Here is a 12,888-nt window from a genome sequence, read left to right as displayed (position 1 = left end):
TTAGCATCTCAGATTAATATTTACTTCTGCTGCTGCTCTAGTTCACCCAACTCACCCCCAAACCAAACACCTGAAACAGAGCTAGTGACCGAATCCATGCACCTTGCATGCCTATGATATGGGAAGCCCTGTAAGCCACTTCCCTTAAAAAAAAAAAAAAATTGTATTCTGCCTTTCCTCCAAGGAGCTCAGGGTGGCATCCATGGTTTCCCAAACCATTTTTTATCCTCACCACAATCCTGAGGTAGGTTACACTCAAAAGAGAGTGATTAGCCCAGGCAAGGTCAACTTGGATCCCTCCAGATGTTGGCCTACAACTCCCATGAGCCCTAGCTAGCATAGCCAAAGGTGAGGGATCAAGGGAGTTATAGACCAAAACATCTGGAGGGCCACAAGTTGCCAACCCTTGCACTAGCTGAAGGTCACCCAGTGACCTTCATGGTTGAGTGGGGTATATGCACAAGCCCAAGACTTGCTCCTGTATCCCACCATGTGCATGTGTGCGTGTGTGTGTAAATCAGCCCTCTCTCAGATTATTGCATTAATTCTGGTACCTACCAAATGAGTTGATCATTGTAGAGAAAAGCAGTATATTTGACTATGCTCAAACTTTCTTCCATCTTATTGATGAATGACTGAATTTTCAAGTAAGTCATTTTATCCAGTGGAAAGAAGCTGATTCCACAAAAAACATCCAGCAGGTCACATGACTGTAAATGAAGCGTTTGCAAGTACTGAAGAATAAACGGAGGAAAATTATATGAAAGATTGTCTTTGGGTTAACATAGTAGCCTGCTTCAGCAGATGTAGCAACAAACCATAGTTTGTTGTTACAAGCATAATCTGGAACAAGCCTTTGGCTTGCATCCCCTCACCTATTGCGGGTAAGGGGAAAGAGATTTAAGTTTTCAATTCCTGGTTTGTTCTAAATCAGGGGTGGGCAACCTGTGGCCTCCAGATGTTTTGGCTTATAACTCCCATCAGCCCTGGCCAGCACAGTGAAGGATGGGGAGAGTTGTAGGTCAAAATATCTGGAGGACCACAAATTGCCTACTCCTGTTCTAAACTGCAGTTTCCCAGTTGTCTGAACTAAGAAAACTGTCACTTTGTACAAACCCGTTAGTAAATAAGCCATGATATAAGCTATGATTGGTTGTTACGTTTGAACACTATAGCCCCCCAATGCACAGACCATGACGAATTGCACTTTCACCACAGACAATAAAACAGATGTATTTTACACATCTGAGTGATAAGATCTCACTGACTTGCATTATGAATATTCAAAATATGAATGTCTTTGCACTCGCAGAAATGCCACGACCACCATTTTCCAATGCACTAGTGGCCATGGTCCCAAGTGAAAGACCAGGACGTTATGTTTCTTTAAGGTGGGAACCTGATCAGCAACAATAACGTTCTCCTTCAAAGCCGTGTCTTTAAAAAAAGAACAGGAAGATTCCAGTCTTACACATCACTGGAATGTAACAACCACATTTCTAGCGATCGTATGAATAAAAATAAAATGGTTCTTTATGTTGTACGCCACATTAGTCATATTCACATATATTTTTTTAAAGCGCCACGGTTTTTAACATGTTTTTAGCCTCACCCATGAAAGCAAAAGACTTACATCTCGCCCCCAGTACTAAGTAGGTGCAGGGGATTCGGGAGTAAGCAAAAATAGGCCACTTCAAAATCGTGTTGGTGGATTGGCTATACCTTTCTAAAAAAAGGATTCCGAAGTTTTTACAGCAAGGCATGACTGCTTTCGGAGCCTTCGGGAAGGTGCAGATTCAGGACAGATAAAAGGAAGCCCTTCACACAGTGCATAATGAAAGTATGGAATTTGTTATCACAAGGTGTAAAGACGGCCACCAACATGGGTGGCTTTAACAGGGGATTCGACAAATTCACAGAGGATAAGGCTATCAATAGCTACTAGACATGTTGACTAGATATTACCTCCAGTATTGGAGGCCGTAAGCCTCTGTATACAACTTGCTGGGGAGCACAGGCAGGAGGGTGCTGTTGCACTCATGCCCTTCTAGTGGGCTTCCCATGGGGGCGTGTGGTTGGCCACTGCACGAGCAGCATGCTGGACTAGATAGGCCTTTGGTTTGATCCAGCATCGATCATGTTCTTATGAACCCTGAGAAACCCCAGAGTCCCCCCAGGACAGTCTGAAAAATCACCGTTCTAAATCATTACATTTTCCCAACATGGTCTCCAAGCGCTGAACAAGCTGCCCAATCCTAACACACTCTTGTTGCTCGGACAATAAAAATAACTTACCCGATGGAAAAATTTCTCTAATCTGTCTTTCAGAACGCGTGCACCTCCATCTTCCATGGCTTTTTGGAATGTACCATTAAAAAGCTAATGATTATATTGAGGAAGGAAAAAAAAAACACCTGTTGGGAAATTGAGTCATTACAAGCACACCTGTTCATCAAGATGCAATTACTAGTCCTGTAATTCCAGTTTCAGATCCTTTAGGAGTAATAAGGCTGCAGAGTGTTCAGCAATTTGCTTACAGGAGGGTTACAATTGAGGCGAAGCACCGTATTTCTGATTAGTAGCCTATGATATTCTCCTTGCCCAACTAGCATATAATGCAAACAATGCAAATAGAAACAAATACGCATATGGGTAAGAGTTTACATGACTGGGTGCCAACATAGATGTACATTTGTCCAATTGGTAGACTAGTTTTTCAGGGCAAGCACAAACAGTAGCTTGCAGCTCTGAATGAAACGACAAGCTGTGGGTTGCCACAAACCAGGAAGGAAGGAAGGAAGGAAATCACAGCATTTGAGGGGAAGATGAAACACAATGGTCCCTAAAGGCTTATTCATGTAGCACTACCATGGTCCAAAGTAGGATCCAACGGTCAACATGACAGAGAGGGCTTTTGGTTTCCTCTACTCCGCTGTGCCATATGGCAAGCCATTGTTGCAATGGAGAAGACTTTCAAAAGCTCTTTGCGATGAAGCATCGGGGGTTGGGATGGGGTGGTGCATCTTCACTCCAAAGCAAAAAAACACCACGAGGCACACCCAAGTATTTGGGTGCATTAGAAGTACCTTTTTGGATCCCAACCAGTGTCTCAATGCGATCTCAAGGGGCAGCAATTAAGAGGAATAAAATATACACTGGACTACATAAAAATTAAAGTTGTATCCAGCCAATGGACAGCTAACGACAACAATCCTTTTCAAAACGGAGAGCATGAATTTGATGTTCACAGAAAATGTCAATATTGCCACCACTTTTAAGAGGATGAGACCCCTTCCACTTGCTTGACTGGGACTGCCATTTGATTCTTCCCCTCCCAGAACGGTTTCTTGCAGTTTCAGTAACACCTGAATTTGCTTCCCTCCACCCCCCGTTCGCACTTCCCTCCCCCCCATACTTCCCTCCCTATTCCTTTTTCCTCCTGTAATATATCTCTTAGATTGTAAGCCATTCTTTTTACCTATGTACTGCCATGAGTGCACTGACAGAGACCTTGTATATAAATGGAATAAATAAATACTCAGCCCTGAAGAGATCTTTTTGCTGCCCAAACTTTGGAGAAGGGCTTTCTGTGATGCAAAGAGTCAGATCAGGTTTAGTTAGGAAGCTTTGAAAACTGACAAAATTCACATTAAAAACGTACCTTGTACATGTTATAACACTGCTGTAACACTGAACTATAAACTTTGTCCTGTAAGAGACACAGAAACCAAAGCATTACTACATGAGTAGGATAGACTGGAGCGCTGGGCAGAAAACAACAGAACGACATTTAATGGGGATAAATGCCAAGTTCTGCACCTAGGAAAAAGAAACCAAATGCACAGTTACAAGATGGGGGATACGTGGCTCCACAACACTACAAGCGAGAAGGATCTTGGAATGGTTGTCGATCACAAGCTGAATATGAGCCAACAATGTGATGTGGCTGCAAAAAAGGCCAATGCTCTTTTGGGCTGCATTAATAGAAGCATAGCTTCCAAATCCCGGGAAGTACTAGTTCCCCTCTACTCAGCACTGGTTAGGCCTCATCTGGAGTACTGTGTCCAGCTCTGGGCACCACACGTGAAGAAGGATGCAGACAAACTGGAGAGGGTTCAGAGGAGGGCAACAAAGATGATCAGGGGACTGGAAACAAAGCCCTATGAAGAGAGACTGAAAGAACTGGGCATGTTTAGCCTTGACAAGAGAAGACTGAGGGGAGATATGATAGCGCTCTTCAAGTACTTGAAAGGTTGTCACAGAGAGGAAGGCCAGGATCTCTTCTTGATCATCCCAGGGTGCTGGACATGGAATAATGGGCTCAAGTTACAGGAAGCCAGATTCCGGCTGAACATCAGGAAAAACTTCCTGACTGTCAGAGCAATACGACAATGGAACCCATTACCTAAGGAGGTGGTGGTCTCTCCCACACTGGAGGCATTCAAGACGAGGCTGGACAGCCATCTGTCAGGGATGCTCTGACTTGGATTCCTGCATTGAGCAGGGGGTTGGACTCGATGGCCTTGTAGGCCCCTTCCAACCCTACTATTCTATGATTCTACAAATAAAAATATTTTGACTGGCCCATATATGGCCATATATCAGCCTTCCCCAACATGGGGCTGCCAGATGTGTTGCACTACAACTCCCATCATCTCCTGCCAGCATGCCCACTGGAGGCTTGGAAAAGCTGTCCTACATAATCTCATATGAAACTGGCTTATTTTCTAGAAAACACATTATTTGCTTCTCAGCGTAGTCATAGCTCTAAGTTAATCACCAGCTCTGATTTTGGTTTTTGAAAGTGTGAGGTTCATTCAGTTTTTCTCTAAAATTACATACAAAGTCACCATTTGGTGTCAATGAAAAGTTATTTTGAAGGAGAACTTGAGCAAGTACAGAAAACTACCATCATCACTGTCTGCTGCTGTCTAAAAAAATAAAAAATCAAACTTTTGTGAAAAAGGGTAACAAACAAGTAGTTGAATTCAGACTAGGCAAGGCTGCAATCCCATACTCATTTACCTAGAAGTAAGCCCCACCAAATCTAGTGGGACCAACCTCTGAGTAGACATGCATAGGACTGCACTGTTAGACACACTTGATTTCAATGGGACTAAAGTGTGACGTAGTCTGAATCCAACCCTTTGGCACCATCATCTAAACTGCTTTTCTTTGCAGAGACATACAAGAAAAATAGCCCCACAGCATTGAAGACCTCAGTGCCAAGGATACATTTGGGAGCTAGAGAAATGCCACACACGAGAAAAGATCAAAAGGCTCTCCTGAGGACCAAGAGTTTGTTTTGGGCTAGTTCACACTTTTCCAGCTGCAGCCAGGTGTACTGTGTGTGGGTCGTAATTCCTGCATCAACTAAGCTTCACCTGAGCCATCATCTGGGCAGGTGAGCGGATAGGATGCAGAGGGCACAATTGCTTTATCCTGGCATGATCCAAATAGGGCACGTTGGAAGCAGGTGGGACAGGAGAGCCACAAGGCACAAAACGGAGCTATTGCAAAACTGGACTTTCGCCTCCTGGTTTTCACCAGTTGCCTGATTTCTTAGCCAACATTATCAGCCTGGCTATATAGAGTAATGCTGCTTTTCTATTAGAGAAGAGCAGCCCTGTTAGATCAGACCAAAGGCCTTCAAGTACACAACAGTGTTGAACCTCAGACCTGCGGGTCAAATCCAACCCTCTTGGGTTCCCCAGAAGGCCACACACCCATGTCCCACTCCCTTTCCCCTGACTGTTTGGTGGTTTCCTGGCTTTTACATGTTTTCCCCCCATTCTAAAAGGTTGAAATGTCTCTCCTAAGGCTGAGTTGCTGGCAGCAAGAGTTCTTCACTCAAATATGCTGGTATTATGGGAGGTTTGGGCCCTGCCCCTGAGGGAAGCCCTGTGGCTCAGTGGCAGAGCACATGCTGTGGGTCCCAGGTTCAATCCCCGGTGTCTCTGGGTAGGGCTGGAAATATTCCTGCCTGAGACACAGGAAAGCAGCTGCCAGTCAGGGTGGCCAATACTGGGCTAGATGCACCAATGGTCTGGCTTGGTATAGGGCAGCTTCTGATATTCCTCTGCCTGTTTGCCTTCGTCCCACCACCACTGCTGGAACACGACCGCTGAGAGCTTCTCTGAAATGGAATTTGGCCATCAGGCTGAAAGGGGTTTGACACCCTGTGGTACAGCATCTTGTTCCTACAGCGGCCGGCCAGCCAGATGCCTATAGGAAGCCCACAAGCCTTCTCCACTGTGCCCCACCTTGGCCTGGACGTTCCATTTACCCATGATGGCGCACAGGCACTGCCAGACCTGTCCTTTGCCATCTAAGCCAGTGGACATCACCATCTTTTGGGGTCATGAATTCCATACATTTATTACACACTTTACTAAGTTGGGGAGAAGCTCTTAGAGGCTGCATTCCAGTGGTGGGAGGGTCTGAAATTCCTGAACTACCAGCATATTGTAGGTTTTAGCTCTTGCTCTCGGTACCGAAGCTTTAAGAAACAGATTTCAAACTATTAAAAAAAGGGGGGGGGAGTACAAAAGCCAGGAAACCACTGAAAGACAGGTCGCTGGGGAGAAAAAGGGTGGTGCCCGGGGAACCCCAAAGGGCCAAACTGAGACACCAGGCAGGCCAGATGAGGCTTGCAGGCCTGGGGTTCAACACCCCTCTGCTAAGTAGTACTTTGTTTATATCTCATTACAGTCTACTGCCCATCTATTGCCTTGGGTGACCCCGAGTTCTAGCATGGTGCAAGAGGGAAGGGAAATTCTCCCTGTCCGCTTTCTCTAGTATTATTTACCACACAATTCAAAGGTCAGGTGTACACAACTGCTTTGCTCGTGGCCACTGCTTTGAATCTGAGTACCACCCAATCCATCATCTCAGATGTGTGACAGTTTAGTCCTTAGTTCCAACACTCCTCCTCTGAGCTGTCTTTATTCTTCAGTATCGTGAAATATAATTTCACTCATCTCGTTTTTAAAAACTTTTGAGGGCTAGTCTTTTCCCACTGTATTGTTATAAATAAAACACATTCTGGTTTGCATCAGCACTTGGAAGATAGCTGCTACTAATAAAAATAAATAAATGATGACACCAAAGGTATGGTTATGCAAATGAACTTATTAGCTGAATTCATCATAGTTTTCATACAACTGTATATTAATTTAAACCTATGGAAACCACAGTCCTGTTGTTCTAAACAAAATGAGGTCGCATTAGATTTATTAGATCAGAAGACAATGCTTATAATATTCTTAAGTACTGAGAAACAACAGTAAGTTACTACCAGTAACTCTTCTTCTTGATACTCAACAACTGGTTTGCCATCTTTGTGTTTTTCTATGATGGGATTTCGTACAACCTTGAAAGTGGAACAAAAACAGGCATTGTTTATTCATTTAGAGCTGCTGGTGTCATCTTCAGAGATCAATCATACAGTGAAGGAGAATCAAAGACAAAACACGTCCAACAGTGCAATTCTAGGCATGTTTACCTGGAAGTCTCACTGTATTCAATGGCTTACTCCAAGGAAAGTGTGCATAGGACAGCAGCCTAACTACACAATTCTACATCTACTCAGAAGTAAATGCTATTGAGTTCAATGGGTCTTACAGCTAGGTAAGTGGGAATAAGACTGCAGCCTCAGTCACCTAACAGCTTGTTCATTTAAAGCCAAACTACCTGTTAATAGGAAAAGAACTTAATTTCAGTCACTCCTACACCCAAATATATATCCAAAGAATAAAAACAACAATTAATTGAAGATGCCATTCCTTTTTAAAAAATAGAATCCTACTTTAAGGTTATTTATTTATTTTATTAAGTTTATTAATCGCCCATCTGGCTGGTCACCCAGCCACTCTGGGCGATGCACAACATATAATAAAACAGTTTAAAACAATAAAATTCTACAATAAAAACATTTTCTAAAATACCCTAACCCACCCCAAATGCCTGCCTGAACAACCACGTTTTTAATGCATGGCGGAAGCTCATTAAAGAGGGGGCATGACGGAGTTCCTTAGGGAGGGAGTTCCACAGAGTGGGGGCCACCACAGAAAAGGCCCTCTCCCTCGTCCCCACCAGTCTAGCTGTCCTGGCTGATGGGACAGAGAGAAGGCCATCCGAGGCTGATCTTGTTAAGCGGCCTGTCTGGTGTTGCTGGAGGCGCTCCTTAAGATAGGCTGGGCCGGAACCATATAGGGTTTTAAAGGTCAAAACCAACACCTTGAATTTGGCCTGGAAAACAACTAGTAACCAGTGCAACTCCTTCAGCACTGCAGTGATGTGATCTTGCCGCCGGCTGCCTTTAATCAGGCAAGCCGCCGCGTTCTGTACCTACTTTAAGGTTACCTTGTCACTGAGAAACAGTGAAAGGCATTTGTAGGTGATTTCTTAAAATCTGCATTGTACCAACAACACTGGTTGGTTATCCATTTCCAGGCTTGATTTAAAGTGCTGGTGTTAATCCACACAGCTCTTAATGACCTATAACAACCTCTCCCAACCTAGCACCACCCAAATTTAATAAAATAAAAATGTGTTGGATAGGCTGGCTGTTGAGGAAGGCTGGCTTAGGATGAAATTATCTCCAGGACCTCCTTCTCCCATAGTGCCTGAACCTTAAATTTGGCCCTGCTCTCTGCCCTGTCTCTACTGGAGGTATGATGGAAAGGCAAAAAGGTCGGGCCTTTTTGGTGGTGGTGCCAAACTCTGGTATGCCTGCCCTGAGGAGATATATTGGGCTCTTTCTTTTCCTGCTTTTAAGTGGTCTTTGAAAATCTGCTTGTTTAAACCAGATTTTAATGTTTAGTACTTTAATCTTTTATCTGGATTTAGATGAATGCTGCAGTTTACAGTTTTAATAGTCTGATTTTATTGCTTATTTTGATGTTTTATTGTTTCCTATTATAATTGATTTTGTTCTTTTTCTGTTCTGTAGGCAGTTCTGAGTATAAATATTTAGAGAAAAGCAGGACATAAAAGAATAACAATAACTGCAATAATAACATTGTTTCAAACTTTCCCCTCCCACCATTCCATCTATGAAACAGCACTATATTCAGTGCATATAGTTTCATATCATCCTTTCAGAAGGGAGCCAGAGCAGTGCAATTGTCAAAATCTGGACATGGAAAATCTAGATTCATATCTCTGCTTGGCCACAGAGCTCCCTCAGCTGTAAGCTAGAAGCAGCAGGCCTTCCATCAGCCTGCAGAGCAGAGGGAGAGAGGGAAGCAGGGATATTCTATTAGATCTGCCAAGACACCAAGTGCCATTGGCTCTCCTTCAACTTTCCCCGAGCAATAACCATTCCATCATGCTACCTGATCCATTTCCATCCCAGCTGGCTGTTGGAAGAACTGTAGCTATACGAACTGGTGCTCAAGTCTGTTTTTTCCTTCTCCCTCCCCACCCTTTTATTTTTGTGTCATGTCTTTTAGATTAAAAAACAAGACAATCTCTGTCTCTAAGTTTGTAATCGATCTGTGAGGTGCTCTGGGGGCATTTTTGGTGGCAGAGGGGCAAAAATGCTTTAAACAAATAATAATTATTAACAAATTGTTCTCCCCCCCCTTTGGAATATTCAAAACAGCTTTAAGAAGTCCTAACAGAATGTGTCATAGAATAGTATCATGCATTTATATACCATAACCATCCAGAAATTTTCTTCAGGTTCATTGAAGAACTGTCTGTTCTTCTGAGTATGGAGGGATTTTGCAGGTTTTGTAGGACTAAAGGTCCTAAGGGAGAAATATTATATGAACGAACATTTCAGACATATGGCATTTTCACTTAACTATGAACTAGGACAGCAATTTTTTATGGATTATTAGGTTAGATTAATAGATTTTTTTTAAAGCATACAATCATCTAAAAAGGTGCCCCAATGAATTAACAGCAATTTCTAGAAACTGCAAGTGGCTGGTACCTTCTCTCACACACAGGAGAAATGCCTCTTCTTAGATGGTGCCTGCTGCAACAGATTATATGCATCAACTAAAAACAAAGGAAGCATACTTCTCGATTCAGAACTATTGGTTTTACCAACAGGCAGATTTAATCAAAAGCCAGCTTTAAAGTTGGCTTAAGAATCTTGGCTTGTTTGGGCACATTTAACCATAATCAGAGGTTCAGAATTAGCACAAAGCTACCCTTTCTTGGTTTACCTGCTCACACAAAGGGAGGTACAAAGCAGGAGCAAACACTTCTCATTCCCACCGTCGTTTATTAAGCCATGATTCCTGGCTTAAAGTGACATTTGACATCAATGCAGTTAAATTGTTGGACTAGGACAGGGGAAGTCCAGGTTCAAATCCCAACTCAGTCATGAAACTCATCGGGCAACTTTGGGCTAGTCCTCTCTCAGTCTAACCTACCTCATAAGCTTGCTGTGAGGATAAAATGGGAAGAGGGAACCATGTATGTTTCCTTGAGCTCATTAGAAGCAAGCTAAGCTATAAATGTAATAAATAAATATTGTCAAGTTAAAACCTGTACGATCAGTTGGCTAGGACCTTTTCAAATTGGTGATGGCCCAACAACTGACAAGTTTATGATGCTGAATTTTCTAGCCATTCAGGCAAGGCGCTTTTTTGGAACTTTCTGAAAAGAACGTAGTAAGTTTTATGCTACCAATAAATAAATGGGATATGCAAACATGTGGAACTTAATACCTTGTGAACTGCACTATGGCTTCACATAATCCAACACTTCTAATTTTTTCATTCTTTTCTACTTCATTTGGGTAATAAAAGAGAATCTTTTTTTCTTCCTGAAGTTAGAGAAGTAAACAGCAATGATTAATAAAAATATACAAAAAAAAAAGCTTGAATGAACATCTCGAAATGTGAAGTCCTGACACCCCAATCTTTGCAATGTCTTGCAATTTCATTATGTCTTAATCCAATTTATATATCTAAAACAGCATCTTTACAACAGATATTATGCTGAATCTTAAAAGATTCTCTCTCTGCCCAACCCCGTGTGCATTCCACTGTCACGCATCTATGAGAGAGATATTTAAGAAATGGGATGTGTCTCACAGGCAAAGACGCCAAAGGGTAGCTGATTTGGACCCAAACATTTCCTCATCCAACATTTCCCACAGCCAATATAGAAATTTCCACAACTGTCCTCTTTTATGTCTACTCTGACCTTATTGGAGATGTTTGAATCCATTATTAACTTGTGTTATGAATTTATTGTTAGCAGTTTTGAGTGTGCGCTCTCTCTCTTAACATAAAGACAGGATATAAAGCATCTTAAACAAATAAAACAATAAATAACCCCCTATCATTCTCTCCCCCCCCCTCTGAATAGAAAGCTGGGACATAAATAAATAAGAACTTAAGAGCCATGCTGGATCAGGCCAAGGGTCCATCTAGTCCGGCATTCTGTTCACACAGAGGCCAACCAGCTGTCAACCAAGAACCCAGAAGCAGGGTACGAGGGCGACAGCACCCTCCCACCCATGCTCCCCAGCAACTGGTGTACAAAGGCTCACTGCCTCTGGTACTGGAGGGATCACATAGCCGTCAAAACTAGGAGCCATTGATAGCCTTCTCCTCCAGGCATTTATAATAAAAATAAAATAAACACACACACCCCCAACACACGCACACATTCTCTCTCCTCTCTCTCCGTATATATTTCATTTCATTTCCATTCCATATATAACATTTCTATGCCGCCCAAGAGCCAAACCTCTCTGGGTGGTTTACAGAAATTAAAAACCTTAAAACACAGCATAGTACATAACATAAAATCAGTTTAAAATACGAACATATAAACGGGCAGCAGAGACACGCATGCACATATACACACAACTTTAGCCATCAGCAATATAATACACACACACACAGAGATTGAGAGAGAGAAAGGCAGGACATAAAGCAACTTAGGGCGCAATCCTATGCATGTGCAGACAAAAACAAGTCCTACAACCCCCAGCATTCCTCAGCTAGCGTGGCTGGCTGGGGGATGCTGGGAGTTGTAGGCCCTTTCTCCGTCTGCACACGCACAGGATGGCTCCCTAAAAAGAGCAGCCCCCTCTGCGCGCACACGCATATATATGCTCGCTCTTTGCCATGCATCTCATGCAGGCGGCCTCCTGTCATTCATTAACGTGCCCCAGAACTCTGTTTAAGCCCACGAAATGCAGGTCCGCCTGCCCTCCCTCCAGAGCCCGACACGCCCCCTCCAGGCTTCCCCTCAGGCGGGGGCGCCTCTTCGCGCCCCCCACCCAAGGCCCGCCCGCCCGCCCGCCCGCCAGGCCTTTACCTCCCCCTCCTTGGGCCCCAGCCGCGGGTTGTAGATGAAGAAGCTGAGCAGGGCCGGCGCCAGCAGCTTCTCCTGCCCGGCTCCCCCGGCCGTGGCCGCCGCCGCCGCCGCCATCCTGGGCCTGAAGGGATTGCGCCCGGGGCCGGCTGCCTCGGTCGCCGCGCACCATCGGGAGCGGGGGGAGGAGGGCGCAGCTCCGGGCCCGTCGCCGACGGCACCGACCGACCGACCGACCGACCTAGCAGGCAGTCAGCCAGCCAGCCGGCCGGCTCCCTCACGGCCTACCTACGGGCACCGTCCCCCTCTCGCCCACACTTCCTCCTCCGCCCCGGAAGGGAAGCGGCGCCGACTGGGCCTGGCCTGGCCTGCCCGCCCCTCCTTTCCCCCTCGCGGGCCGGGCCGGCCCCCTCGCCCCGCTTCTGCCCCCTCGCGGGCCGGGCCGGCCCCCTCGCCCCCGCTTCTGCCCCCTCGCGGGCCGGGCCGGCCCCCTCGCCCCCGCTTCTGCCCCCTCGCGGGCCGGGCCGGCCCCCTCGCCCCCGCTTCTGCCCCCTCGCGGGCCGGGCCGGCCCCCTCGCCCCCGCTTCTGCCCCCTCG

General features: G+C 45.0%; 1 protein-coding gene across 3 annotated transcripts in view; it reads right to left on the bottom strand.

Annotated features, from left to right (window-relative positions):
* Positions 1–12,624, bottom strand: part of CCZ1 (CCZ1 vacuolar protein trafficking and biogenesis associated) — a 30,008-nt gene extending 17,384 nt beyond the window's left edge. For all 3 annotated transcript variants that reach the window (XR_014785545.1, XM_084818477.1, XM_084818478.1), the window contains exons 1-7: positions 12,295–12,624; positions 10,689–10,786; positions 9,662–9,755; positions 7,298–7,372; positions 3,662–3,709; positions 2,296–2,379; positions 559–734 (exon numbers count right to left, since the gene is read on the bottom strand). Coding sequence is in view for 2 of the 3 variants with exons in the window: in XM_084818477.1 (XP_084674603.1) it covers positions 559–734; positions 2,296–2,379; positions 3,662–3,709; positions 7,298–7,372; positions 9,662–9,755; positions 10,689–10,786; positions 12,295–12,408 (689 nt within the window). In the remaining variant the exon portion in view is untranslated. The remainder of the gene's footprint in view (positions 1–558; positions 735–2,295; positions 2,380–3,661; positions 3,710–7,297; positions 7,373–9,661; positions 9,756–10,688; positions 10,787–12,294) is intronic.
* Positions 12,625–12,888: the final 264 nt, after the last annotated feature.

The sequence above is a fragment of the Heloderma suspectum genome, chromosome 12 (genome assembly GCF_057233095.1).
Source record: "Heloderma suspectum isolate Gila_16-S chromosome 12, 16-S_ref, whole genome shotgun sequence".
NCBI lineage: Eukaryota > Metazoa > Chordata > Lepidosauria > Squamata > Helodermatidae > Heloderma > Heloderma suspectum.
This window is presented reverse-complemented; position numbering and strand designations above follow the sequence as displayed.